Consider the following 25,660-nt stretch of genomic DNA (forward strand, 5'->3'; position numbering starts at 1 on the left):
TTTCTCCCTGGTTTTCTCTCCTGGAGTCCTTGTCTCAGCAGCTCTCTAGTGATTTCAAACTTTTTGTTTACTTTTATTAAGCTTTTCTAGTTGTTCTTGGTGGAAATGTTGGTCAGCCTCAAGCTACTGCATCATGACTGAAAGCAGAAGAGTACTCTTATAGTTCTTTAAAAAAAAAAAAAAACTCTTAATAATTATTATGCACACTCCTGGTTAAAAATAATTTGCGCTAGATATTAGTGGAATGTTTTATAGCAGCGGTATCTTTTGAATCACAATTACCTTACAATTAACACAGTCTTCATTTTTAGTTTGGTCAAGACTTAGTACTGGCTGGGCACAGTGGCTCATGCCTGTATTCCCAGGACTTTGGGAGGCAAAAGTGGGAGGATCACTTGAGGTCAGGAGTTTGAGACCAACCTGGCCAACATGGTGAAACCTCGTCTCTTCTAAAAATACAAAAAATGAGCTGGGCATGGTGGCAGATGCTGGTAATCCTAGCTACTCGGGTGGCTGAGACAGGAGAATTGCTTGAACCCATGAGGTGGAGGTTGCAGTGAGCCAAGATCATGCCACTGCACTCTAGTCTGAGTGACAAGTGTGAGACTCTGACTCAAAAAAAAAAAAGAAAAGAAAACAGTGCTTATAATTCAAGTGATAAGAGTATCATAGTTATTCTTATTTATTAAATATGTGTTCAATCCGCATTATCCCTGTATGCTATGGCATGTTTAGTTTAAAAGTATAGGCATAGATGATGATTATTATTCAGTTGTGTTTTTCAGAGTCTTATGGAAGAATTTAGCCCATTTTGAATATGCTGTTAAATGGGTCATGAGCCTTGCAATACAAAATTGAATATGAATCATATAAAATGAATAAAAGCTATAATATAAGTAAGTCGTAATTTTGTTTTTGTTTTTGTTTTTGTTTTGAGATAGAATTTCGCTCTTGTCACCCAGGCTGGAGTGCAGTGGCACGATCTCGGCTCACTGCAACCTCCGCCTCCTGGATTCAAGCAATTCTCCAGCCTCAGCTTCCCGAGTAGCTGGGATTATAGGTGCCCACCACCACACCCGGCTAATTTTTTTATTTTTAGTAGAGAGGGGATTTCACGACGTTGGTCAGGCTAGTCTGGAACTCCTGACCTCAGGTGATCCACCCACCTCAGCCTCCCAAAGTGCTCAGATTACAAGCATGAGCCACTGTGCCTGACTGATAGTGGTAATGCTTTTTAAAGCAAAGTGAATTGTAGGCATAAACATTAGGAAAGGCCAGGCGTGGTGGCGCACACCTGTAATTCCAGCACTTTCGGAGGCCAAGGCAGGCAGATCACTTGAGGTCAAGACTTCAAGACCAGCCTAGACAACTTGGTGAAACCCTGTCTCTACTAAATATATATTAAAAATTAGCCAGGCGTGGTGGCACACACCTGTAATCCTAGCTACTTAGGAGACTGAGGTGGGAGGATCACTTGAACCCTGGAGGAGGAGGTTGCAGTGAGCCAAAATTATGCCACTGCACTCCAGCCTAGGTGACAAAGCAAAACTGTGTCTCAAAAAATAATAATAATAATGTTGTAGGGTGTTAAGTACAAGAAATATATACCAAGAATAAATACCAAATAATGTTTGGTATTTAATGTTGAAAATTACTTTGAAAGGTTAGCAAAAATTTCTTAGGATAAGGTGATAAAGCTGAGAACCTAAGGTCTTTTATTTTTCTTTTCTCTTTGTAACTTTGAAAAATGTGCTTCTTTTGTTATCTTTTAGAAGTAGAAATGCCTGAATAACTCCGCTGGTTTTTGTTTTGGTTTGGTTTTTTGGGTTTTTGTTTGTTTTTAAGAGTCAAGGCCTTGCTTGTTGCCCAGGCTGGCCTCGAAATCCTGAGCTCAAGCAGTCCTCAACCTCAACCTCACAAGTAGCTGGAACTATAGACATGAGCCACTGTGGCCAGCTACTTCCTTGTTTTAATGGGACATTAGTAATGAACCACCCTAGTAGTAGTAGTACTAGTAGTAGTCGTCGTTGTCGTCGTCGTAGTAATGAACCACCCTATTATTTTATTATTATTATTATTTTAATTGAGAGAGTCTTGCTCTGTCGCCCAGGCTGGAGTACAATGGCATGATCTTGGCTCACTGCAATCTCTGCCTCCTGGGTTCAAGCAGTTCTGCCTCAACCTCCCGAGTAGCTGGGATTGCAGGAGCCCGCCACCGTGCCCAGTTAATCTTTGTGTTTTTTAGTAGAGACAGGGTTTCACCATGTTGGCCAAGCTGGTCTCGAACTCCTGACCTTAGGTGATCTACCCACCTCGGCCTCGCTTGCTGGGATAACAGGCATAAAGCACTGCACCCAGCCTATTTTTTTTTCGACACCCCATAAAGAATTAAAATCCAATCCGAAAGTGCAGTATGTGAACCATCTCTGTTAACATTCACCTGAAACTAAAAATGCTAACGAGTGCCTTGATTGGTGGGGGTTTACATTCTAACAATATTAAGTTGTCTCTCCACCAAACTTCCTTTTACTGCCTGCTTTAAGTCCTGAAGTTTTCAAAGGTATATTTAACTGTATAGATTTTCTACTTATCTGCTGACTTTAGAATTTAACATCTATATTAGAATACAGTTTTAGTATATTCTTAGACTTCTGTCTTCTGCATTTTTGTTCCTACTTATTTGGGATTTTTTTTGTTTTTTGTTTTTGAGACAGGGTCTCACTCTGTCACGCAGGCTGAAGTGGCGTGATCATGGCTCACTGCAGCCTTGACCTCCCAGGCGCCGGTGATTTTCCCACCTCAGCCTCCTGGGTAGCTGGGAATACAGGTACATGCCACCACACCCAGCTAATTGTTTTATTTTTTATGGAGACAGGGTTTCACTGTGTTGCCCAGGCTGGTCTCGAACTCCTGGGCTCAAATAATCTGCCTGACTCAGCCTCCCAAAGTGCTGATGTTACAGACGTTAGCTACAGCACCTGGCCTTATTCTACTTTTTGATGAAACTTTTTCTGTTGCTAATTACCTGATCTTGACTTATGTGAGACCTGTTTAAGTTGTCACCCAGTATCAGTAACACTCTAGAATCCTAGGGGAGATTAGCTATTGAGGCTGGAAAATGTCAGGGGGAGGATCCATGATCTTTTGTATCAGAGTAAAAAATTAAGTATTCAAAGTAACATTAGACTTTCTGACTCTACTAGGGCAGATTAACACCATCAAAATGGCAAAGAGCAAAATGTTTGAAGTTATATTGTGTTATGGAGGTTATGAAAGGGCATGGCCCACATTGTAGGTAGAAATAGAAATTGTTAAGCCTTTTTGTGGGAACAATGGTGATATCATTAAAATTTATTATGTGCATACTCTTTAACCGATTACTTCCACTTGCAGGAAATTATTCTATAAATATTCCTACAACTATACACAGTGGATATTTGTTGCAACATCTTTTTTAATGGCATAAAACTAGAAACAACCCAAATGTCTGACCAGTAAAAGCCTGGCTAAATTTAAATCTGATACAAAAGTAGACCTGGTTAAAAAGAATGACGGACATTTGTATGAACAATGTATGTAATTTGTAGGTAAAAAATGTACAAAACAGTATAACATGCTATCCTTTGTGGGAAAGAGATAGATATAATTATATATACTTGTGTATACTTAATATACACTTTATGTAATTTATGCATTTTATTTATGTGTGTGTTATATAGTATATACTCTATAATTTTATACATATATAAAAACACAAGCTCTGCAATTATATATACATAAAATACATATACCCATACCATCTCTTCAAGAATATGCAAGGAGCTACTATTAACAGGTTTGCCTTTAGAAAAAAGACCTCAGGAGCTAGGAGACTTACTGACTTACTTTTCCCTGTTGCATTTAGTATCATTTACATATATTTTCTTATTCAAAATAAAATATATACACACACACACACACACGCACACACAAAGACACAAAAAATAAATCTCAACTAAGGAAATTAAGAGAAAATATTGTTTCATACTGAGTTCTAGAGAATCTATGCATAAACCTCTGGATCCTAGAATAATTATACCATACCATTATAGGTGTCTAAATGTCTCAGTTAAGGACAATTTGCAGCCTGATTCAGAGCCCCCACCCTGAATTATCTTTGAATAATGAGCCTTGGAACTGTCTTCTAACATCTTTCTGGCATCTGGTATAATTGTTGCTTCATACACGTGGCAATTGGAGTAAGTAATTGTTATTTAGAAATACACAGTAATGCATTTGTGATATATAGTTGTGTTAAAAAAGGTTTAAACTGACGGAGCTAAACAATGTTGGTGACTTTTTTTAGTTTTCTTAGTACCTAGTTTTTGATTACCATGCACTCTGATAAACTTTGTTTTTAGGCTCGAATGCTCATCACAGAAGAAAACTTGATGAGCATTATCATTAAGACTTTTATGGATCATTTGAGACATCGAGATGCCCATGGCAGATTTCAGTTTGAACGATACACTGCTTTACAAGCCTTCAAATTTAGGAGAGTACAGAGCCTTATTTTAGATCTCAAGTAAGTTTTCGTTTAATTATTAAACCAGTTGCAATTTATAGAAAGTCGATGTTTATGTTAATTGCCACTGTCACTTTTATCTTGTTCAGGTATGTGTTAATTAGCAAACCAACTGAATGGTCAGATGAGCTGAGGCAGAAGTTCCTAGAAGGGTTTGATGCCTTTTTGGAATTACTAAAATGTATGCAGGTATGTAAAAACTATTACACTTTTCTTTTTCCTTTTTTTTTTTTCTTTTTCTCTTTTTGTTTTATTTTTATTTTTATTTTTATTTTTTTACAAGATGGGGGTCTCCCTGTGTTGCCCAGGGTGGAGTATAGTGGCTAGTCATAGACACAACCAGAGTGTACTATACCTTTGAACTCCTGGGCTCTGGCAGTTCTCCTGCCTCAGCCTCCTGAGTTGCTTGGGACTAGAGGCGCAGGCACAGGCCCAGGCCCGGCTTCATTGTTTTTGTTGTTGTTGTTGTTCATTGAAATGAACAGCTTTCTGTCTGCGCATCTTTTCATTTTTTGCACATTTCCAAAAGATCAATTTGGATGGCTGCAGTTTGGACCAGGAAGCTCCTCTTTAATTGGGGATTCTTAGAAAGGTATAGAGCAAAGGAGATCCCAGCAAAGATTCTGGCATCTACTGCTCTTGGGTTTTTTCTGTGTTGGTTGTTCTGTTTTGTTTTGTTTATGAGATGGAGTCTCACTCTGTCACCCAGACTGGAGTGCAGTGGCACAACCTCAGCTCACTGCAATCTCCACCTCCAGAGTTGAAGTGAATATCCTGCCTCAGCCTCTTGAATTAGCTGAGGTTACAGGTATACACCACCACACCAGCTAATTTATTCGTTTTTTTGTTTGTTTGTTTGTTTTGAGACTCCTTTTTTTTTTTTTTTTTTTGAGACGGAGTCTCGCTCTGTCACCCAGGCTGGAGTGCAGTTGCTCAATCTCGGCTTACTGCAAACTCCGCCTCCCCGGTTCACGCCATTCTCCTGTCTCAGCCTCCCGAGTAGCTGGGACCACAGACGCCCGCCACCATGCCCGGCTAATTTTTTTTTTTTTTTATTTTTAGTAGAGACAGAGTTTCACCATGTTAGCCAGGATGGTCTCGATCTCCTGACCTCGTGATCCACCCGCCTTGGCCTCCCAAAGTGCTGGGATTACAGGCATGAGCCACTGCGCCCGACCAATTTTTTGTATTTTTAATAGAGACGGGGTTTCATCAAGTTGTCCAGGCTGATCTCGAACTCCTGACCTCAAGTGATCCACCCACCTCAACCTCCCAAAGTGCTAGGATTACAGGCATGAGCCACCGCACCTGGCCAATTTTGGGGGTTTTTTGTTTTGTTTTGTTTTTTGATACAGAGTTTCTCTGTTGCCCAGGCTGGAGTACAATGGCACAATCTTGACTCACTGCAACCTCCGCCTCCTGGGTTCAAGTGATTCTCTGACCTCAGCTTTCTGAGTAGCTGGGATTACAGGCACCTGCCACCATGCCCAGCTATTTTTTGTATTTTTAGTAGAGACGAGGTTTCACCCTGTTGTCCAGGCTGATCTCAAACTCCTGACCTCAAATGGTCCGCCTGCCTCAGCCTCCCAATGTGCTGGGATTACAGGCATGAGCCACTGCGCCAGCTACTTTTGTATTTCTTTAGTTTCCACTAATGTTCTTTCTTTAGAGGTTACAAGTTTATTTTTTTAATATGCTTTCTTGGAAGTATAGTCAGATTATTTGAGAAACTGTAGTCATTTTTGATTTTGCTTTTTAATGTTTCCATGTTTCTTTTTCTCTCCTTCATGTGATATTTATATAATACAGTGTAGACCTTTTTCCCCTGTTTAATTCTCTTTTTAGGAAACATCCTTATATACAAAACAGAATCTAGAAGTAGAAACGAACAGGTATATTTAACCAGTTATAACTGTAAGAAGATAGGTGACGTCTCTAAAAATCTGAGCAAGTACTATTATGATTTCTTTAGTAGCCACCTGGCTTTCTTAAGAAAAGGAATGACCAAAGTTGACTTATCATTTTTACTTTTATTTATTTGAATTTATTTTTATTTATTTTTTTATTTATTTTGGAGGTGTAGTCTTGCTCTATCGCCCAGGCGGGAGTGCAGTGGTGGGATCTTGGCTCACTGCAACATCTGCCTCGTGATTCTTCTGCCTCAGCCTCCTGAGTAGCTGGGATTACAGGTGCATGCCACCACACCCGGCTAATTTTGTATTGTTAGTAGAGACAGGGTTTCGCCATGTTGGCCAGGCTGGTCTTGAATTCCTGACCTCAAGTGATCCACCCGCCTCGGCCTCCCAAAGTGCTGGGATTACAGGCCTGGGCCACCATCATGTCTGGCCTGACTTACCATTCTAGTTCCTAGGTTGGATGGTAGTTCATGGGTGTTTAATTTATTATAATACTACTATGTTTTTCATGTATCTATAAAAACAGTAGCTACTTTGGTCATTTTTGATACTTGAAGTATTCTGTATTCTCTATTATTTATTAAGTTCTGACATACTAGAATAGTTAGGCTAGTTTCTGAACAGTAATTTTAATTAAAAGCTATTTATTGTTTTGCTTTCTTTCAGGCTCTATGAAAACTTTTAATTGCATATTAGGACATAATATTTAAACTTTAATATATTAAAAATACAGTTATAAATTCAATAACATTTTAAAAGCTTGTCACATTTCTTTTAACAATTTTTTCTGTAGACAATAGAGCTAAAAAGGAAGGATTATTGCAGTGAAATATTGAAGTATTTTATTGCCTAAAACAGATCTTGGAAGATACCTCTGAAATAATACATTTATTGGGATTTTTAAATTTATATTTTAGAGAATGTTATATAAACACATAATTTTAAAAGCTATTACTTTTCATAGTACTTGAAGTTTCCTGTTAAAACTTATACCTTCTATGTTTTTATAATCAATATATATTTCTTCTACATTACTTCTTAGGTTTCCATATGAAAGAACAACTATAATTTTCATTCATATATAGTTTTTTCACTTCCTTTAAGGGAATGGATCCAATTACACGTCAAGTAGGACAACATATTGAAATGGAACCAGAGTGGGAAGCAGCCTTCACACTACAAATGAAATTAACACATGTCATTTCAATGATGCAGGACTGGTGTGCTTCAGATGTGAGTTTCTTCTAGGTGCGGGAGATAGGAGGAAAGTGGAAGAGGGAGGAATAAGCAGAATCCTAAGTAAATTTTGGGGAGACCTGGAGAAAATAGTGGTGATACTTAGTTCATTAAACAGCGTATTTTCCTTTTCCACCTGTAAACTCAGTAAAATTTTAAAATTCTACAACCTTAGGAAAAACTTGAAAAATAGAGAAGGAAATAATCCAAATTGTCTCTTCCTAATGTAACTATCTTTGTTTTTTGTTTTTTTTTTTCATAATCCCTTCTAGACTTTGAGAATATAAAAATGGTAGTTTGTAAATTTATTCAAAAATAAAATTGTATTATTGGTACATTTGTCCTGTGTCTTAAAATTATTTTGGCCTTCCTTGGTGATAAAGTCTAGACGACAGCCTGTATACGTTATGAGGTTAGGGAAGGTTTCTGTAAGGTCTGAACAATGTGTAAAAGTTAATGGAACAAAGAGTAAATGATACTCATGACTGAGAAGACAGCTGCATTATAGTCTGTGATGACAGGGACGAGGGTCGTCCTAAGAGCTATTGAAAGGTCTGTGGTTGGAGCATAGAAGTAGAGAACAGAGATTTGGGCACAGGAGTGATTTTTCAGGGCCTTGGCCATGTAAAGAAGTTTTGAATATAATTTTTTTTTTTTTTTTTTTTTTTTTTAGACACGGCTCACTCTATTGCCCAGGCTAGAGTGCAGTGGTGCAATCCTGGCTCACTGCAGCCTCGACCTCCCTGGGCTTAGGTGAGCCCCCCACCTCAGCTTCCCGAGTAACTGGGACAACAGGCTCTCACCACCACACCTGGCTAATTTTTCTATTTTTTGTAGAGACATGGTTTCGCCATGTTGCCCAGGCTGGTCTTGAATTCCTGGGCTCAAGCGATCTGCTTGCCTCGGCCTCCCGAAGTCTTGGAATTACAGGCGTGAGCCACCACACTCAGTCTGCATTTTATTTGAATTGAAGTGGGAAGCCTTTAGAGATTACCATCTCTCTATTAAATCCCTGCTTCAACTCTTGCCTCCTTTATCCATTCTCCATACAGTGACATGATTCAATTTACATGTTTTTTTAAAATTGCTCTGTATGGAGAATGGACGAAGGGGGCAAGAGTCAAAGCAGGAATTTAATAGAGAGATGCTTGGCAGTGCCTTAGAGTTACTAGAGATACAAAAAAGTAGCAAGTTTTGAGAGAAACTTAGAAGATGAAGTTACCAGCTTGGTAATAGATTGGACAGTGGGGAATAGGGGAAAGAAGGGTACTGGAATAACTTCTAGATTTCTGTACTATATGGGTAAATGTATCATTCACTGAGATGGCGGACATTGGAAGAGGGACCAAGTTTGGGAGGGAGAATTGAGTTTGGTTTTGCCCGTATTGTTATTTGAGATACTTACTCATTGAATTTGAGGTGCTTATTCAATGTTGTAGAAACTCAACCTTTTGAGTAACTTACAGAAAAACCCTCTTTTTTAGGAAAAAGTGTTAATTGAAGCTTACAAGAAATGTCTCACCGTACTGATGCAGTGTCATGGTGGTTATACTGATGGTGAACAACCTATCACACTAAGCATTTGTGGACATTCAGTGGAAACTATCAGATACTGTGTTTCCCAAGAAAAAGTTAGCATTCATCTCCCAGTTTCTCGCTTACTTGCAGGTAAAGCTTTTCCCCTAAAATAAAACCCTAAAATTATCTTTTAAATTGTTGTTTGTGGTTAATATCTGTGAATACTTTGTGCCAGACGTTATTCTGTGATTTCCACATCATTAACTTATCCAATCATCACATTGTCCTGTGAAGTAGGTATTATTGTTAAGCTTGCTTCACAGATGGGAAGACAGAGGCATAGAGAGTGACTTGCTTAGTAAGTCACACAACAAGAAAGAATCAGTTGGCATTATGAGGAAGTTTGGCACCAGAGGCCATGTTTATAGCTGTTATACCGTAGTGCTTCTTTAGACTTAACTACAGATACTACATGTTTTATCATTTCACTGAATCCAGCTTCAAGGTCTGTGTTATTAACATTCAAATTTATCTGTCATTTAAGCAACTGCTAATCACTTGAAGCCACCCTACGTTTTCTTTTCTTTGTTTCTCTCCCTCTGAGCTGTTTCATATATTTATTGATAGCCTTTTATGCAACAGGTCAAGAACAAGGCCATAATGGGGTGATAATTCTTTTATTTTCAAGTAGTTGATTTATAAGGCACTTGTAATTAATTGCTGGAATGTCTGAAGCTGCCATCTTACATGGCCAAAGTCTTTAAATATGTACTTATCCATCTCTACAGACTCATTTCAGTTCAGCTTTCATATTTCTTGATTCTAGGTATTCTTTTCTTGCTCACACACTGTTGTTTTCTTTAGTTCCATTTTAACTCAGAGAACAGAAAGAAATTTTGAAGGTATTTTTACTCATTGTAAAATATGTAGTTTATGTTAAGTTTGTGGCTCAGTAGCTTAATGTGATGTGAGGGTGTGTTTTTTGTTTTTTTTTTTCTGGAGGAGATTATAGAGAATTTGTTTCATTTCTTCCTTAAATGTTTGACAGAATTCACCAGTGAAGTCATCTCATCTGATGCTTTAGTTTTTGGAAGGTTACTAATTATTGAGTCAATTTCTTTAATAAATATGGGCCTGTTTAGGTTATCTGTTTCTCCTTGTGTGAGTTTTGGTAGTTTGTGTCTTTCAAGGAATTGATCCATTTCATCTAAGTTATCAGATTTGTGGGCCTAGAGTTGTTCATATTCCTTCATTATCCTTTTAATGTACATGGGATCAGTAGTAATGATTCCTCTTTCATTCTGAAGGCATTTTTTTTCATTGTTCTGAGACTTATCACATTATCCCACTGATAGACCCTTGCCGTGGGTGTATTATTGAAGTCATGGTAATTTAAGATAACTACTTACTGTGAGGCTTATAAAGTTGTTATTCCTAGACATATGAATATTAAAATGGTACAATAGACCATTACCTAGAATGAAATCATGATCGTAAGAAGAAATCTGTCTTATTTCTATAACTTATTCAGGCCCAGTTTTGTTATAAGTGTTTTGAGCAACTGAACTGTCGATCCTCAACACAAGCAATTAATGGCATGGTGTTGTGGAAAAGTACTGGATAGAAGGCAAGAAAGTGAGGCATGCATGGGGAAGTAGCACACAGGCGCAGTGCGGCATGCCCTGCGCATGCGATTAAAAAAAAAAAAAAAAGCAAGAAAGTGAGTAGTGAGTCCTGTCTCCAACTGAGCCACTGATCTCTTCTGCCTTTAAAAATCTGAGTGAGACTCTGTCTCAAAAAAAAAAAAAAAAAAAAAAAGAAATTGTGTGGTGAGTCCTGTCTCCAACTGAGCCACTGATCTCTTCTGCCTTTAAAAATCTGAGTGAGACTCTGTCTCAAAAAAAAAAAAAAAAAAAACCTAATTTTATGGGAGGAAGCTAATGCTGATAGTTACCTACAGTGAAAAAAGTCGATACTCTAAAAATGTGCTAATTTCTGCCTACGTTTTTACCTCCCTCAAAGCTGTTGTGTGAATATTTTTGAGTATTCATTTTCTTATATTTGATAAACCTTAGCCTAACTGCTTATAATCTAGTTGGAAATCTAAGTAAACCTACACAAAACAGTTCTTGGACAGTTTGAAGCAAGTGCTAATGGAGTTTGAGCAGTAAATGTTGAGAATAAGCTATTAGAATGGCATTAGTAGTACAAGTCTTCCTAGATGAAGAAAGCCTTAAACCAGGCTTGAGTAAGTGGCCAGTATATATTGATAAGACTTTAACGGGTGTCCTCTGTTTAAGCAATAGCATAAACAGAACACATTCAGAACGAACTGAAGGCCAGGCGTGGTGGCTCATCCCTGTAATCCCAGCACTTTGGGAGGCCGAGGCCAGCAGATCACCTGAGATCAGGAGTTCGAGACCAGCCTGGCCAACATGGCAAAACCTCGTCTCTACTAAAACTAAGAAAATTAACTGGGCATGGTGGAGTGTGCCTGTAGTCCCTCCCAGCTGCTCTGCTTGGGAGGCCAAGGCAGGAGAATCACTTGAACCTGGGAGGCGGAGGTTGCAGTCAGCCAGGATCCCTTGAGGTTAGAAACTAAGGAGGCTTTGCTCCTAAATCGGAAGTTCTGGGGAACTTAATTCAAAGGTCAGTATCAGTGAGGACCGTGATTCCAGGGCCAGTTTCTCCATTCAGTGGCCAGAAGGATCTCTCACTGCTGTACTTTAAATGGGAACAAACTCCATGGCCCAGTGAAATACAACTCTTAAAGCTGGCGTAACATATGTATAAATTGTTTTAATAGCTTTTAAAATGTCATCAGTGTGTATTAGTACATACAACTAAGACTAGTTCTAAGTGTGCCTTTGATAACAGATTCATGAGAAGCATTAAAAAGCCTCTATTAGCCAGGCGTGGTGGCGGGCGCCTGTGGTCCCAGCTCCTCGGGAGGCTGAGGCAGGAGAATGGTGTGAATCCGAGAGGCGGAGCTTGCAATGAGCCGAGATCGTGCCACTGCACTCCAGCTGGGCGACAGAGCGAGACTCCATCTCAAAAAAGCAATAATAATAATAAGCCTCTTATGAATATGTTCATTTTATATCTTAATTGGTAATTTGATAGGTTCGTAAAGAGAAAAGAAGTCAGATGTAAAGTTGAGTGAATATTTAGGGTATTTTTCCTAAATGATTTTTACTGATAGAAATACTGTTTTTTGTTTCTTTCATGCAGGTTTACATGTATTATTAAGCAAAAGTGAAGTGGCATATAAATTTCCAGAGCTCCTACCTCTAGTAAGTGGTGCTAACATTTAAAAGTGAATACCTATTTATTATGTTCCTTGTATTTGAAATCACTTTGAAACACATTTTTAGTTTGGGTTCTCCAGACGAACAGAACCAGTAAGATATTTATGTGTGTGTGCGCGCGCGCATATACATACATACATACACACACACACACAGAGAGAGATTTGTTGTAAGGAACTGGCTCATGAAATTATGGGGGCTGAAATCTGGCAAGTCTGAAATCTGCAAGGGAGCCTAGCAGACTGGCAGACTGGAGAGACCCAGGGAAGAGTTGATGTTGCATTCTTGAGTACAGTGGCTGTTATAAAGGCAGAATTCCTTCTTCCGTGGTGGATATCAGTCTTTTCTCAAGGCCTTCAACTGAATTGATGAAGCCCACCCATGTTTGGAGGGTAATCTGCTTTACTCAGAGTCTATGATTTGTTTTTTGGGGGTTTTTTGTTTTTGTTTTTTTTTAGACAGAGTCTCACTCTGTCACCCGGGCTAGAATGCAGTGGCGTGATCTCGGCTCACTGCAACCTCTGCCTCCTTGGTTCAAGGGATTCTTCTGCCTCAGCCTCCCGAGAAGCTGGGAATACAGGCACCTGCCACCACTCCCAGCTAATTTTTGTATTTTTAGTAGAGACAGGGTTTCACCATGTTGCCTGGGCTGGTCTCGAACTCCTGATCTCAGGTGATCCACCTGCCTCAGCCTCCCGAAGTGCTGGGATTACAGGCATGAGCCACCATGCCCAGCCAGTCTATGATTTAAATGTTAATCATGTGTAAAAAATACCTTCATAGCAACATTAGATTGGTGTTGACCGTAAGTGGGATACCATAGCCTTGCTACATTGATACATAAAACTAACCATCACACAAACATGTCTTAATTAAAATAAATAAGGCCGGGCATAGTGGTCCACACCTGTAATCGCAGCACTTTGGGAGGCTGAGGTGGGTGGATCACCTGAGGTCAGGAGTTCAAGACCGACCCAGCCAACATGGCAAGTCCCCATCTTGACTAAAAATACAAAAATTGGCCAGGCATGTTGGCTCATGCCTGTAATCCCAGCTACTCGGGAGCCTAAGGCAGGAGAATCTCTTAAACCTGGGAGACGGAGATCGCACCACTGCACTACCCCTTGGGTGACAGTAAGACTCTGTCTCAAAATGATAATAATAATAATAATAATTTATATTGTGTTTTATAAAAGTGTTTATCCCTATCGACCAAACTTCTTTCTAGAACTGATTTTATGTGTGTGGTTTTTTTGTTTTCTGTTTATTCTTTGTATATATAGAGTGAGCTTAGCCCACCCATGTTGATAGAACACCCTCTTAGATGTCTCGTTTTATGTGCCCAAGTACATGCTGGAATGTGGAGAAGAAATGGGTTCTCTCTAGTAAACCAGGTCAGTGTTCTAATTCTATGAAGAGTTTTCATTCCATTCTTGGCTTCTATGAAGGTTGTAATTTTCAGTAGACTTAGTGAAAGCTGAGGATCTATATTAAAATTGTTTGAAAAGATTTAATGATAAAACAAAAGTTTCTTAAAACTTTTATTCATAGTTTGTCAAGAAATAATATAAAAAGTAGAAATGAACAACAGTGGTCATAATTTTTACTTGAAATAATTTTTTAGAACAAAGTTGGATATTAAAAAACAAAAATCCAGATTTTATCTATTTAAATTAAATTGAATTAAAAGATAAAGTCCTTTTAATATAGCTGTAAAGTTGAGGTTTTACTTTTTATAGACCTTACATAGGCTTGGAATGAATTTTTTTTTTTTTTTTTTTTTTTTTTCAAGATCAGACAAGATCTGGCGCATTTAGGGTGGTATAGCTGTAAACAGATTTTTTTTCCTCCTGTTTTTGGTAGCTCCTAACCTTCCTGAGACCACAACCTTTTACTTTATTCGGAGACCCAGCAAGTTAGCTGCAAAATGTGAACCATATCATGACCACTGTAATGTGAAAATCTGTAACTAATTAATCTATACTAAGGTAGTTGTTAGAAAAACCACATCACACACATGCACACATTCTTGTACAAACTTATGCTTTTGGGAAAGGATTGGGAGAGAGAGAGAGCCTGAACCAATAAAAACTATTTACTCAATATAATTACTTATTTTTTTAGATTTATTACTACCATAATGTGAAATGCAGACGTGAGATGTTTGACAAGGATATAGTAATGCTTCAGGTAATGAATTAAAAGCATTGAACTTAAAGGTTGTGGGGAATCTTTGCTTCTTGTTATTTCCATAGAATTGAGTCACTTGTGATCACTCCCAAATCTATAACTCCAGTCTAGCCCTGTCTCCTAACCTCCAAACTCACATGGCTAACAGTGTTTAGATCATTTCCATCTGTATTTCCTAGACACACTTCAGATTAAATGTGTTCAAAATAACTCCTCATATTTCCTCCATACCTTCTTCCTGTCTTCAGTTCCCTACCTTGGTGAATTGTTCCGCAGTCTACCTAGTTGCTAAAGTCATTTACCTGAAAGCCATCCTTTCTTCCTTGTCCTCTGGTTCTTTAACTAATGTTAAACCTCTTAGTTTAAACCCCTTAAACTAATTTTCCAGGACTGCGATACTTAAAGTATATTGAAGTTCCCTGAATTTGCCATATTCTCGTACATCTTAAACTCTGCATATTTCTTTTCCTCCCTAAGTTACCCACCCCTTCCTTTTCCATTTACCTAGCTAACTTATTTTCCTGCTTGTCTTTGTGTTTACTTTAGCATTACTTGCTCCAGGAAGCCTTCCCTGACACACTAAAACTTGGCTACATGTCCCTTTCGTGAGGACCCTAGCATGGTATTTAACCCTGCCATAGCACTCACAACCTGGATTGTGATTACTGTTTACTCTTCAGCATCCTACCCCCACCCCACCAAACCATGGCAGTTATGTCTTGTTTCTTTTTTTGTCCCTTTGGCCTTGCATAGTGCCTGTCACATAGTAGTTGTTCTCTGTTACTGCTGAATGGATTTAGTCACTATAGAAAAATAAAGCTGGCCGGGCGTGGAGGCTCACACCTGTAATCCCAGCCTTTTGGGAGGCTGAGGCGGGTGGATCACCTGAGGTCAGGAGTTTGAGTCCAGCCTGGCCAACATGGCAAAACCCTGTCTCTACTAAAATTACAAAAATTAGCCTGGCGCGGTGTCATGCGCCTGTACTCCCAGCTACTTAGGAGGCCGAGGCAGGAGAATCACTTAAACCTGGGAGGCGGAGGTTGCAATGAGCTGAGATCACTCTGCTGGACTCCAACCTGGGCGACAGAGTGAGACTTCATAAATAAAGTAGAAAAAATGTGTATTTCAAAAAAGTATTAGTTCAGAACAAAATCTAGGTTGATTTATAATTTATACAAATGGAATTAAAAGAGAATTGAAACTAATATTTAAAAGCTGTCACTTCAGTTAGTATAATGCTTACCAGAAAAAAATAGGTTAGGAGATCTTGATAATAATTTAATATGATCGATATTTTTAAAATACTAGAAGGTTCATTAATCTGCCACATTTCCGAGTTCAAACAGTGATCAGTGAATGCCAAAATAAAATTTTGGCACTGAATTCATAGGAATACAATTATTTCAAAGCATTAGAAGGAAAGAGAACTCATAGTCCGTATTACTGTGCTGGATGGACTTAGGTTTGGGGCTTGTGTGCTTGTATTTTGTTTTACCAATTTAGATTCCTTTCCACACTTGTCTGCTACCACAAGTAGGGATTGAGGTTAAATGAGTTTTCATCTTTTATTGGGATTGGTAAACCTTTTAGAATTGGTAAACTGCTTTCTCTTGTGCAAGCCAAACTATCTCTAATTGTTTCAATAGTGGCCCCTTTGACCTTCCTCTTTTCCTTTATCTCAAACGTTAAAAAAAAAAAAAAAGACAGGTGTCTCCATGATGGATCCAAATCATTTCCTGATGATCATGCTCAGCCGCTTTGAACTTTATCAGATTTTCAGTACTCCAGACTATGGGAAAAGATTTAGTTCTGAGATTACCCATAAGGTAAGAACATGTTTTATGAAACCACAACACATTGCTAAAGAAGCATCTTTCCTCCTTTTTGGATATGTTAATCCTTTGAGATTATACAATATGCCTATTCTTATCTCTGAACTTTATCTTCCCTCACTCGTTATAGGATGTTGTTCAGCAGAACAATACTCTAATAGAAGAAATGCTATACCTCATTATAATGCTTGTTGGTAAGTTTAAATTGAGGCATTTAATAAATTACATTGACGTTTATAGTAGCCAATAGTTTGGAATTTCTGGCCTGTGTTTCCCTTGTTTTGAGAGGATACTCAGTCTTAGGGTAAGAGAATTGGAATATTTCTCTTTTTCTCCCCTCTGGTTACTGTAATATTGAGAGTTACAGCACTTTGGTGCTTTGGAAGAAGGAGAAAATACAACTACCGAAGCAGAATAAACTGGAAGACTGTATGTTGCAGGGTGGTGGCAGGGGGATTGGGGGACAGGAGAATTTAGCAAGCAAGGAATAGGATATTTAAGATCTATTTACTCTTGATTTATATCTTAACTATGTTTCTCTCCATGGGTTTGTAGTACAAAAGTATCTTCTTGACTTCAGATACAATAATTCCAAGCTAAAGGAGACCTATGGCTAATAGATGTGGATTTCTTTCCTTATTACCTATATTTTCAGTCCTTTACTACTGTTTTAGACCCGCCGTAGTCCACAGAGCAGAGAATCCTGGCTACTGTCAGGAAATTATACCAATGAAGAAGGTCTCCAAAGTTGATATTTTATTTGCTACTAGATAGAAGGGGAAAGGAAGGCTCTCCCTCCTTGCTCCCACAAGGAGAATGGGGTAAATGCCGTTTCCTTGACCACATTTAATCCCTTCTCACATTTCTGATCCCATTCTTCGGCAACAAGAGCTCTCTCCACTGCCTAAAGCCTGCCCTCACGTGTTGGGTCTGAGACACAGAAGCATGGTCAGGAGCTGCTCTCTCCCTGGCTTATTGCCAGAACAGTCCTTACTTTCCCATTGCTCAGACAGACTTAGAGAAATATAAGATACTGCATGAATTGTAAGTATATATCACAAAAGTATTGTGATTATGTTAAATGTATGTATATATACTTTTTCATTTTTGACAGGAGAGAGATTTAGTCCTGGAGTTGGACAGGTAAATGCTACAGATGAAATCAAGCGAGAGATTATCCATCAGTTGAGTATCAAGCCTATGGCTCATAGTGAATTGGTAAAGTCTTTACCTGAAGATGTAAGTACCTACATTTCTAAAAAGAAAACTGTAGAAACTTTTCCCTCTCAGTCTAGAAGCTATAGATTTACTTCTATATACCTTTCTCATAATTGTAAAATCTACTATCATGGGATGTGTATAATTCCGGTCAGTCTTATTATAAATAATTAGAAAAAGAGCATAGGAATAGAAAACAGAATAGTCAGGCGCGGTGGCTCACGCCTGTAATCCCAGCACTTTGGGAGGCCAAGGTGGGTGGATCACGAGGTCAGGAGATAGGGACCATCCTGGCTAACACAGTGAAACCCCGTCTCTACTAAAAATATAAAAATTAGCCGGGTGTGGTGGTGGGCACCTGTAGTCCCAGTTACTTGGGAGGCTGAGGCAGGAGAATCTCTTGAACCTGGGAGTCGGAGATTGCAGTGAGCCAAGATCATGCCACTGCACTGCAGCCTGGGTGACACAGCGAGACTCTCAAAGGGAAAAAAGAAAAGAAAATAATACAACAAAGATGGACTTATGTCACTAGTTTTGGATATGTTTTATATTACTAATTCCCTGCCCAAATAACTTTATCTTTTATTAGGCAGAAGAAGCTCAACGGAAAATGAAAAGACAAAATAGAGAAGATACAGGTATTTTTAATCTTTCCAAAAATGTCATGCCCCTTTTTTACATGTTAAACATTGTTTTCTATTAACTACGATGATTGTCCTTGGTGGAATGAATATTTAAATGTAAGCTTTCCTAGTGAACAACCTCCTATTCAAAGGAATAATAAATATGCTAACATAGAAATAGTTTGTACTAAGTCTCCTCTGGTTTGATTTTATCTCAGATCTTAAAACCTTCCTAGGGGAAAAGACAGACTTTCTTTTGTACTGCTGCTACTTATGTGGCTCATTTTACAGATTTGACCTTGAGAACGTAAAATAATAGCTTTAAGGTGTGCGTTAATGAATATTTTTTAGTTAAAACTATCAAAAGTAACAAAGGGATAGTTTCTAAAGCATGTTCTGTAAAAGAAACCGATAGTAATAACAACTGTATTTTCAGCACTCCCACCTCCAGTGTTGCCTCCATTCTGCCCTCTGTTTGCAAGCCTGGTTAACATTTTGCAGTCAGATGTTATGCTGTGCATCATGGGAACAATTCTGCAATGGGCTGTGGAACATAATGGATATGCCTGGTCAGAGTCCATGCTGCAAAGGGTAGGTTTGAAGACATTTATTATTTATATTTTAGTATTTTATAGGACAAGCAAAATATTCTTGTCTGTATCTATACAGAGGAAAATGAGGCCGAAACATATTGTGTTTTCCTAACTTGAATATATTGTTACTGCTTTTGTGTCTGACAGTGAAAACAAGTGCCAGACAGATTTTTTATACCACATGGTTGTTATTACCTCAGTCCCACTGGGCAGTCATTCTCTCCTTGATTGGTCCTGGTCTTTATATATGTAGTGCTCTGATATTGATGTATTGTGTTATCTTTTATATATGTTTCTAATCTAATTATTTTCCAAAACAAAAATTTTTTTTTGAATCATCCATATCCTTATTTTGTAGTTGAAGAAACTGGCACTCATAGACTTATGGTCCTTTAGCTAGTTATGTGGCAAGTCTGGAACCTTTTTTGTGTTATTTTTGTTTTTGTGTTTTTGAGACAGGATCTGGCTCTGTCACCCAGGAAGCTGGAGTGCAGTGATGCGATCTTGGCTCACTGCAACCTCTGCCTCCTGGGTTCAAGCGATCCCTCCACCTCAGTATCCCAAGTAGCTGGGATTACAGGCATGCATCACAACACCTAGCTAATTTTTGTGTTTTTGGTAGAGACAGAGTTTTGCCATGTTCCCCAGGCTGGTCTTGAACTCCTAGACTCAAGCAATCCTCCCCCCTCGACCTCCCCAAGTATTGGGATTACATGCGTGAGCCACCATGCCCGGCCCCTTGTTTGTATTTTACTTTATAGTTTTAATGTAAGCCATTCTTACATTATCTCATTGAATTCACACAACACCCCATGAATAGATATAACTTTCTTCTCATTGTCAGATGAGGAAGCCAAGTTTCAGTGAGGTTCCATTTACTTCCCATATAACTCTACTAAGTGATATAACAATTATTCATTAAATAGAATGTCTACTTTATGCCTTATTCCATGCTAAGCACTTTTTTTTTTTTTTTTTTTTTGAGACAGTTTTGCCCTTGTCACCCAGGCTGGAGTACAATGGCGTGATCTTGGCTCACTGCAACCTCTGCCTCCGGGGTTCAAGCAATTCTGCCTCAGCCTCCCGAGTAGTTGGGATTACAGGTGCCTGTCACCACACCCAGCTAATTTTTTGTATTTTTAGTAGAGACAGGGTTTCACCATGTTGGCCAAGCTAGTCTCGAACTCCCAACATCAGGTGATCCACTCACCTCGGCCTCCCAAAGTGCTAGGGTTACAGACATGAGCCACCATGCCCGGCCATGCTAAGCACTCTGCATACAGCATTTGTAATCCTCAGAACTCTAGAGGGAAACATTTTTTCCAGTGTTAAAGATGATGACATGGGCTCAGAGGCATTCCCTGAGGGTTTATATTAATAGCTTGAAAGCAGTAAAACCAGGATTCGGATTCAAATTTTGGAGCCTTCCTCAGAAGGCTTAGTAGCTATCATTCTTTCTTTTTGTCTCACTGGCTAAGATGTGTGTATTCTTGTAATGCCCTCCTATTTATAAGCCTATTTAAAGTGTAAAAGCATGGAGCTGTGGTATACTAGCTCATTACTAGTACAGCTGTACTAGCTGTCGTATACTGTCAGCATTACATGAACAAAAGATTTGTGGGAAATAATGGAGAAGAGAGGTGTGAACAATATTTACCTTACGTGTACATTTGCTTTATGTCACCTAGTTCTGCCAAGTCTCTGACAACCACAGTCTTCCCTTGTGGAGGGAAAGATACAGAGACATCACACACATATCTCCTTTAAAAACTGGGGTGTGGGCCCGGCGCAGTGGCTCACCCCTATAATCCTAACACTTTGGGAGGCCGAGGCAGGCGGATCACTTGGGGTTGGGAGTTCAAGACCAGCCTGTACAACATGGTGAAACCTCGTCTCTACTAAAACTACAAAAATTAGCCAATCATCATGGCACATGCTTGTAATCCCAGCTACTCAGGAGGGCTCAGGAGAATCGCTTGAAACTGGGAGGCGGAGGTTGCAGTGAGCCGATATTGTGCCACTGTACTCCATCCTGGGCAACAAGGGAGACTCTGTCTCAAAAAACACAGAAAAACTTGGGCATGGGGTAATAGCAGTAAAAAAACAAATAGGTTAATACACTCTCTTAGAAGTCTGATGGAGAATATTTTGTGAGATACATTGAAGGACTCTAAAGTTTATAAATGATAAGGCATTAGAGATAAAAAGTTTGTCTTTCTCAGATGATGAAGATTTAGTCCTTAGAGAAATTAAACTATGTAGTGTCATAGACTAAATAATTACATAGGGGATACTTTTAGCTTTGTACTTACTTGACCACTGATTCTTGGAAGGTTTTTTAAAGTCTGTAGTATAGGTATAGAATAAAACTTACATATTATGTGAATTGCTGGTCACAGGTGGTGGTAATTTTAGCTTACCCTAAGAATTTGTGATTGAAATTTCTTCCTCATTGAAGTAGAAAATTTTGTTTTTCTTGCCAATTATTGTTTAATAGAAAATGAACCTCAGTCTTTTCATTTAATAAAAATTAGTACTTCAAGGCCAGGCATGGTGGCTCACACCTTTAATCCCAGCACTTTGGGAGGCCACGATGGGTGGATCACTTGAGGTCAGGAGTTCGAGACCAGCCTGGCCAACATGGTGAAACCCCATCTGTACTAAAAGTACAAAAATTAGCTGGGCATGGTGGCACACGCTTGTAATCCCAGCTACTGGGGAGGCTGAGGCAGGAGAATCGCTTGAACCCAGGAGGCAGAGGTTGCAGTGAGCCTGGGTTGACAGAGCAAAACTCCATCTCAAAAAAAAAAAAAAAAAAAAAATTAGTACTTCAAATTGTTTTTAATTGCATTTAGTACTTAATAGTTTGATTTATCTTTTTCAATAATTCTTTTTTGCTATTTCTTATTAAAATATGTGCTTGGTTTTTTTAATTGTTACTAAAAGTTACAAAACATTTATTCAAGGTGTTACATTTAATTGGAATGGCACTACAAGAAGAAAAACAACATTTAGAGAATGTCACAGAAGAGCATGTAGTAACATTTACCTTCACTCAGAAGATATCAAGTATGTATATATCTTTTTACTAAACTAACTCGATATAAATGATTTTAAGAAATCACTTAACAGCCTCTCTTATTTGGTCATATGGATTCTAAAAGGGTAATATTTAATCTAAATGTTTGAGGCTATATGTACTCATCTGTGTAGTAAAGGTACTATATTAAACCCTGTTATATTTTTATAAAAATATCTAGGGCTAAGTTCAAAGTTACAGTCAGCTGTGGTTGACATAAGATTCTACAGTATTGAAAACAAATAAAAATTTTAGGGGATTAGATTGTCATTTCATATAAAGAAATGTGACTTTTTGAAAGAAGGCCAGGGAGTTTTTCTAGCTTTTTATTTTAAAAATTTCAAACATACAGACAAGTGGAAAGAATTGTCCAGTAAACATTCATATACCTACTACCTAGATTTAGTAGTTTGCTATATTTGCTTTTATATTTACGTACTTTCTTGAACCTTTTGTTGTAGACATAATATTTCACGTCTCAAAGAAAAGCTTTTCATTTACTAATTTTCATAATCAGCCATTGGCCTGATAGTTACCTGCAATTGTGGCAACTTTGAATGTTTTTTGTTTAGAGTTTTTTAAAATATTATTCATTTTACTTATTCAGTGTTTTATAGTCACTTATAATGATTATTCCTTTTGATGCTCAAATTATGCCCACTTTGATCAGTGGGAGTTTATTTAGTCGGTTTCTGTGTCCTTTTCACCCAGCCCCATTTGGGCCAGAAAGTACCACCTCACTTTCTGGCCCAAAAGATGCCCAAGCTCATCTTGTACTTTCCCTGCCACAGACCTGTAGTCAGCTATTTGCTGAGGTGTTTTTAAATGAATTTATGGTGCTATGATAGGAGTTTATAAATGCTTTGATTAAAAAGGATTATTTCTGTAAATGTGTTCAATGCCATTTCTTCCTAAATGGTAACTGTGAGAATTACGCTACCAGGGGACAGGGAGGAGTAATTTTGTTTGCTTCTAGATCTCTAGTTTTCCTTTTTGCCCTCATCCAAGTAAATGAGAGAAAGAGGAGAAACCACCTTTCCCCACTGAACACTTTATTCATGGATGCCAGTTTTTACCTATTCTTTTTCTCTACCATATTGTTTCTATGGATTAATACTGTGGTTTTTGCTTTCTTTGTTTCTGGTGTGTTTATTTTAGGATAACCACACAGAATACTCCCTAATTTCATTCACTCATCACTGTAAAATATTAGGTTCTTGGCCAGGCACGATGGCTCATGCTTGTAATCCCAGCACTTTGGGAGACCGAGGTGGGTGAATCACCTGAGGTCAGGAGTTTGAGACCAACCTGGCCAACATGACAAAACCTGTCTCTACCAAAAATACAAAAATTATCCGGGCATGGTGGTGGGCACCTGTAATCCCAGCTACTCGGGAGACTGAGGCAGGAGAATCGCTTGAACCCAGGATGTGGAGGTCGCAGTGGGCTGAGATCACACCACTGCACTCCAGCCTGGGCAACAGAGTGAGACTCTGTCTCAAAAAATATAGGTTCTCTCTTACTCTCTCTTTCCCTTTTATTAAACGATCATCATTTTCCCTCAACATTACTCTTAATTTGTCTTTAGACATTTTACATAATTAAGACACACGATTTATTTGCAAAGAAACCTCTCCCTTATCTAGAGTCACATCCCTAATGCATGCCACAGAGTTTTAGATGTGATAGAATATTAAAGATCACAAAGGTCAATCTCTTCCCTCTTAGGAAAAAGGCACATTTTTCCAGAATGGCAGCACCAAAATCAAGAAAATCGATAATTGAACATTTCTGACTGCAGACTAATAGAAAATATGGACTTAACTCTTATATTCAAATAAACAGTGAATTCCTAGGGGAAGAAATTCATTTTATTCTGAATCTAGTTTTTATTAAAGGCAATGGTCAAATAAACATATTTGTACATATGTGCACCTCTTAATGCTAGTTTATTTTTAGACCTGTAAAATCTCAAGTACACCAGTTATTTTTAGCTGAATTTGTATATAATTTTGCTAAAATACATTTTAGCAAATTCGTTTGCTATTAAAAGTCATTTTTGAATGCTTAAAGAATTCTAGTTGTTGGCAACTTGTTTGTAAAAGGCACATATGTCACATTCTCAAGAAGTATTGAAAATCTCTGGTAGAGTCATAATCAAATTATGGGCAATAGGTGTTATAAGCAACTGCATTTATGTTCCTGTGCATAGGAATAAGTACTATGAAGTGTTAGCTGTTGTTATTGTGCCTTTTATTTTTCTGACATAGAACCTGGTGAAGCGCCAAAAAACTCTCCTAGCATACTAGCTATGCTGGAAACACTACAAAATGCTCCCTACCTAGAAGTCCACAAAGACATGATTCGGTGGATATTGAAGGTAAAATTTCCTACATTCTTCTGCTTTTTGTGAGAAATATTAAATATTTGTTACGTGTACATTGTGATGATATTTCATACAGGATACTGATACTTTTTTTTTTTCGTAGACTTTTAATGCTGTTAAAAAGATGAGGGAGAGTTCACCTACCAGTCCCGTGGCAGAGACAGAAGGAACCATAATGGAAGAGGTATAAACAGTAAAGTGTGATAATGCTAAAAAATTATAGCAAGTTCAGTATGAACAAATTAAATTTATCTACAGTAAGTTGCCAGTTACAACACTGAAATTCCAACAAATATGCCACTATTTATCTCTATTTGTTGTAGCAATTTTTTGTCTGCTTTTTCCCTTTAAAACACGTTAGGTCAACTTAAGAGTCTTTTCTCTTGTTTAAGTGAGATTGTAGAATAGTTTTTAATTGGTATTTACAATAAAGATATTTCTGCTTTGGAAAAAAATGTGTGTTTTAACATCTAATGGTCTAATTGAATGGAGCATAATTTCAGAGTTCAAGGGACAAAGACAAAGCTGAGAGGAAGAGAAAAGCAGAGATTGCCAGACTGCGCAGAGAAAAGATCATGGCTCAGATGTCTGAAATGCAGCGGCATTTTATTGATGAAAACAAAGAACTCTTTCAGCAGACATTAGAACTGGATGCCTCAACCTCTGCTGTTCTTGATAATAGGTATTAAAAAAAATTAATTTATTGACCAGTTGTTCCCAACTAGGGGCAGTGTTGCTTTTTTTCCTTGTAAGTATATTTTTAAACCTAAAGTAATTTATTAGAATTCATAGGTAAATTTTGTGACCTCCATTTAGAAGATTTAATCTTAGAAATCTCTGAATATAGATATGGTAATATAGTAGGGTATTTTCTGCAGAAGATCTTGGATATTCATGAAAGAATGAGTACACTACACTCAGTTATCTAGAGTGTGTGACATCTGTGTTGCAGATTAGATTGCTGTGAGGATTAAAGGAAATGGTTTTGATACATACCAAAGACTTGACAATCCAAGTTATCAAAACCATGTGTTAAATATATACATGCCTGGCCAGACACAGTGGTTCACACCTGTAATCCCAGCACTTTGGGAGGCCGAGGCGGGCAGATCACAAGGTCAGGAGTTCGAGACCAGCCTGACCAACATGGTGAAACCCTGTCTTTACTAAAAATACAAAAAAAAAAAAAATTAGCCG

The 25,660-nt window shown here is 38.2% G+C and overlaps 1 protein-coding gene across 1 annotated transcript in view; it reads left to right on the top strand.

The window, feature by feature from the left end:
- The window catches only part of UBR2 (ubiquitin protein ligase E3 component n-recognin 2), a 135,689-nt gene that overhangs the window by 69,502 nt on the left and 40,527 nt on the right, over positions 1–25,660 (top strand). The window contains exons 12-27 of the mRNA XM_011986898.1: positions 4,401–4,564; positions 4,654–4,753; positions 7,585–7,713; positions 9,201–9,384; positions 12,466–12,527; positions 13,826–13,936; positions 14,667–14,732; positions 16,436–16,558; positions 16,695–16,758; positions 17,679–17,803; positions 18,372–18,420; positions 18,842–18,996; positions 21,965–22,067; positions 24,348–24,457; positions 24,567–24,647; positions 24,967–25,145. Of these exons, the coding sequence (XP_011842288.1) occupies positions 4,401–4,564; positions 4,654–4,753; positions 7,585–7,713; positions 9,201–9,384; positions 12,466–12,527; positions 13,826–13,936; positions 14,667–14,732; positions 16,436–16,558; positions 16,695–16,758; positions 17,679–17,803; positions 18,372–18,420; positions 18,842–18,996; positions 21,965–22,067; positions 24,348–24,457; positions 24,567–24,647; positions 24,967–25,145 (1,805 nt within the window). The remainder of the gene's footprint in view (positions 1–4,400; positions 4,565–4,653; positions 4,754–7,584; positions 7,714–9,200; positions 9,385–12,465; positions 12,528–13,825; positions 13,937–14,666; positions 14,733–16,435; positions 16,559–16,694; positions 16,759–17,678; positions 17,804–18,371; positions 18,421–18,841; positions 18,997–21,964; positions 22,068–24,347; positions 24,458–24,566; positions 24,648–24,966; positions 25,146–25,660) is intronic.

Source organism: Mandrillus leucophaeus, unplaced genomic scaffold, assembly GCF_000951045.1.
Source record: "Mandrillus leucophaeus isolate KB7577 unplaced genomic scaffold, Mleu.le_1.0 Scaffold3, whole genome shotgun sequence".
Lineage (NCBI taxonomy): Eukaryota > Metazoa > Chordata > Mammalia > Primates > Cercopithecidae > Mandrillus > Mandrillus leucophaeus.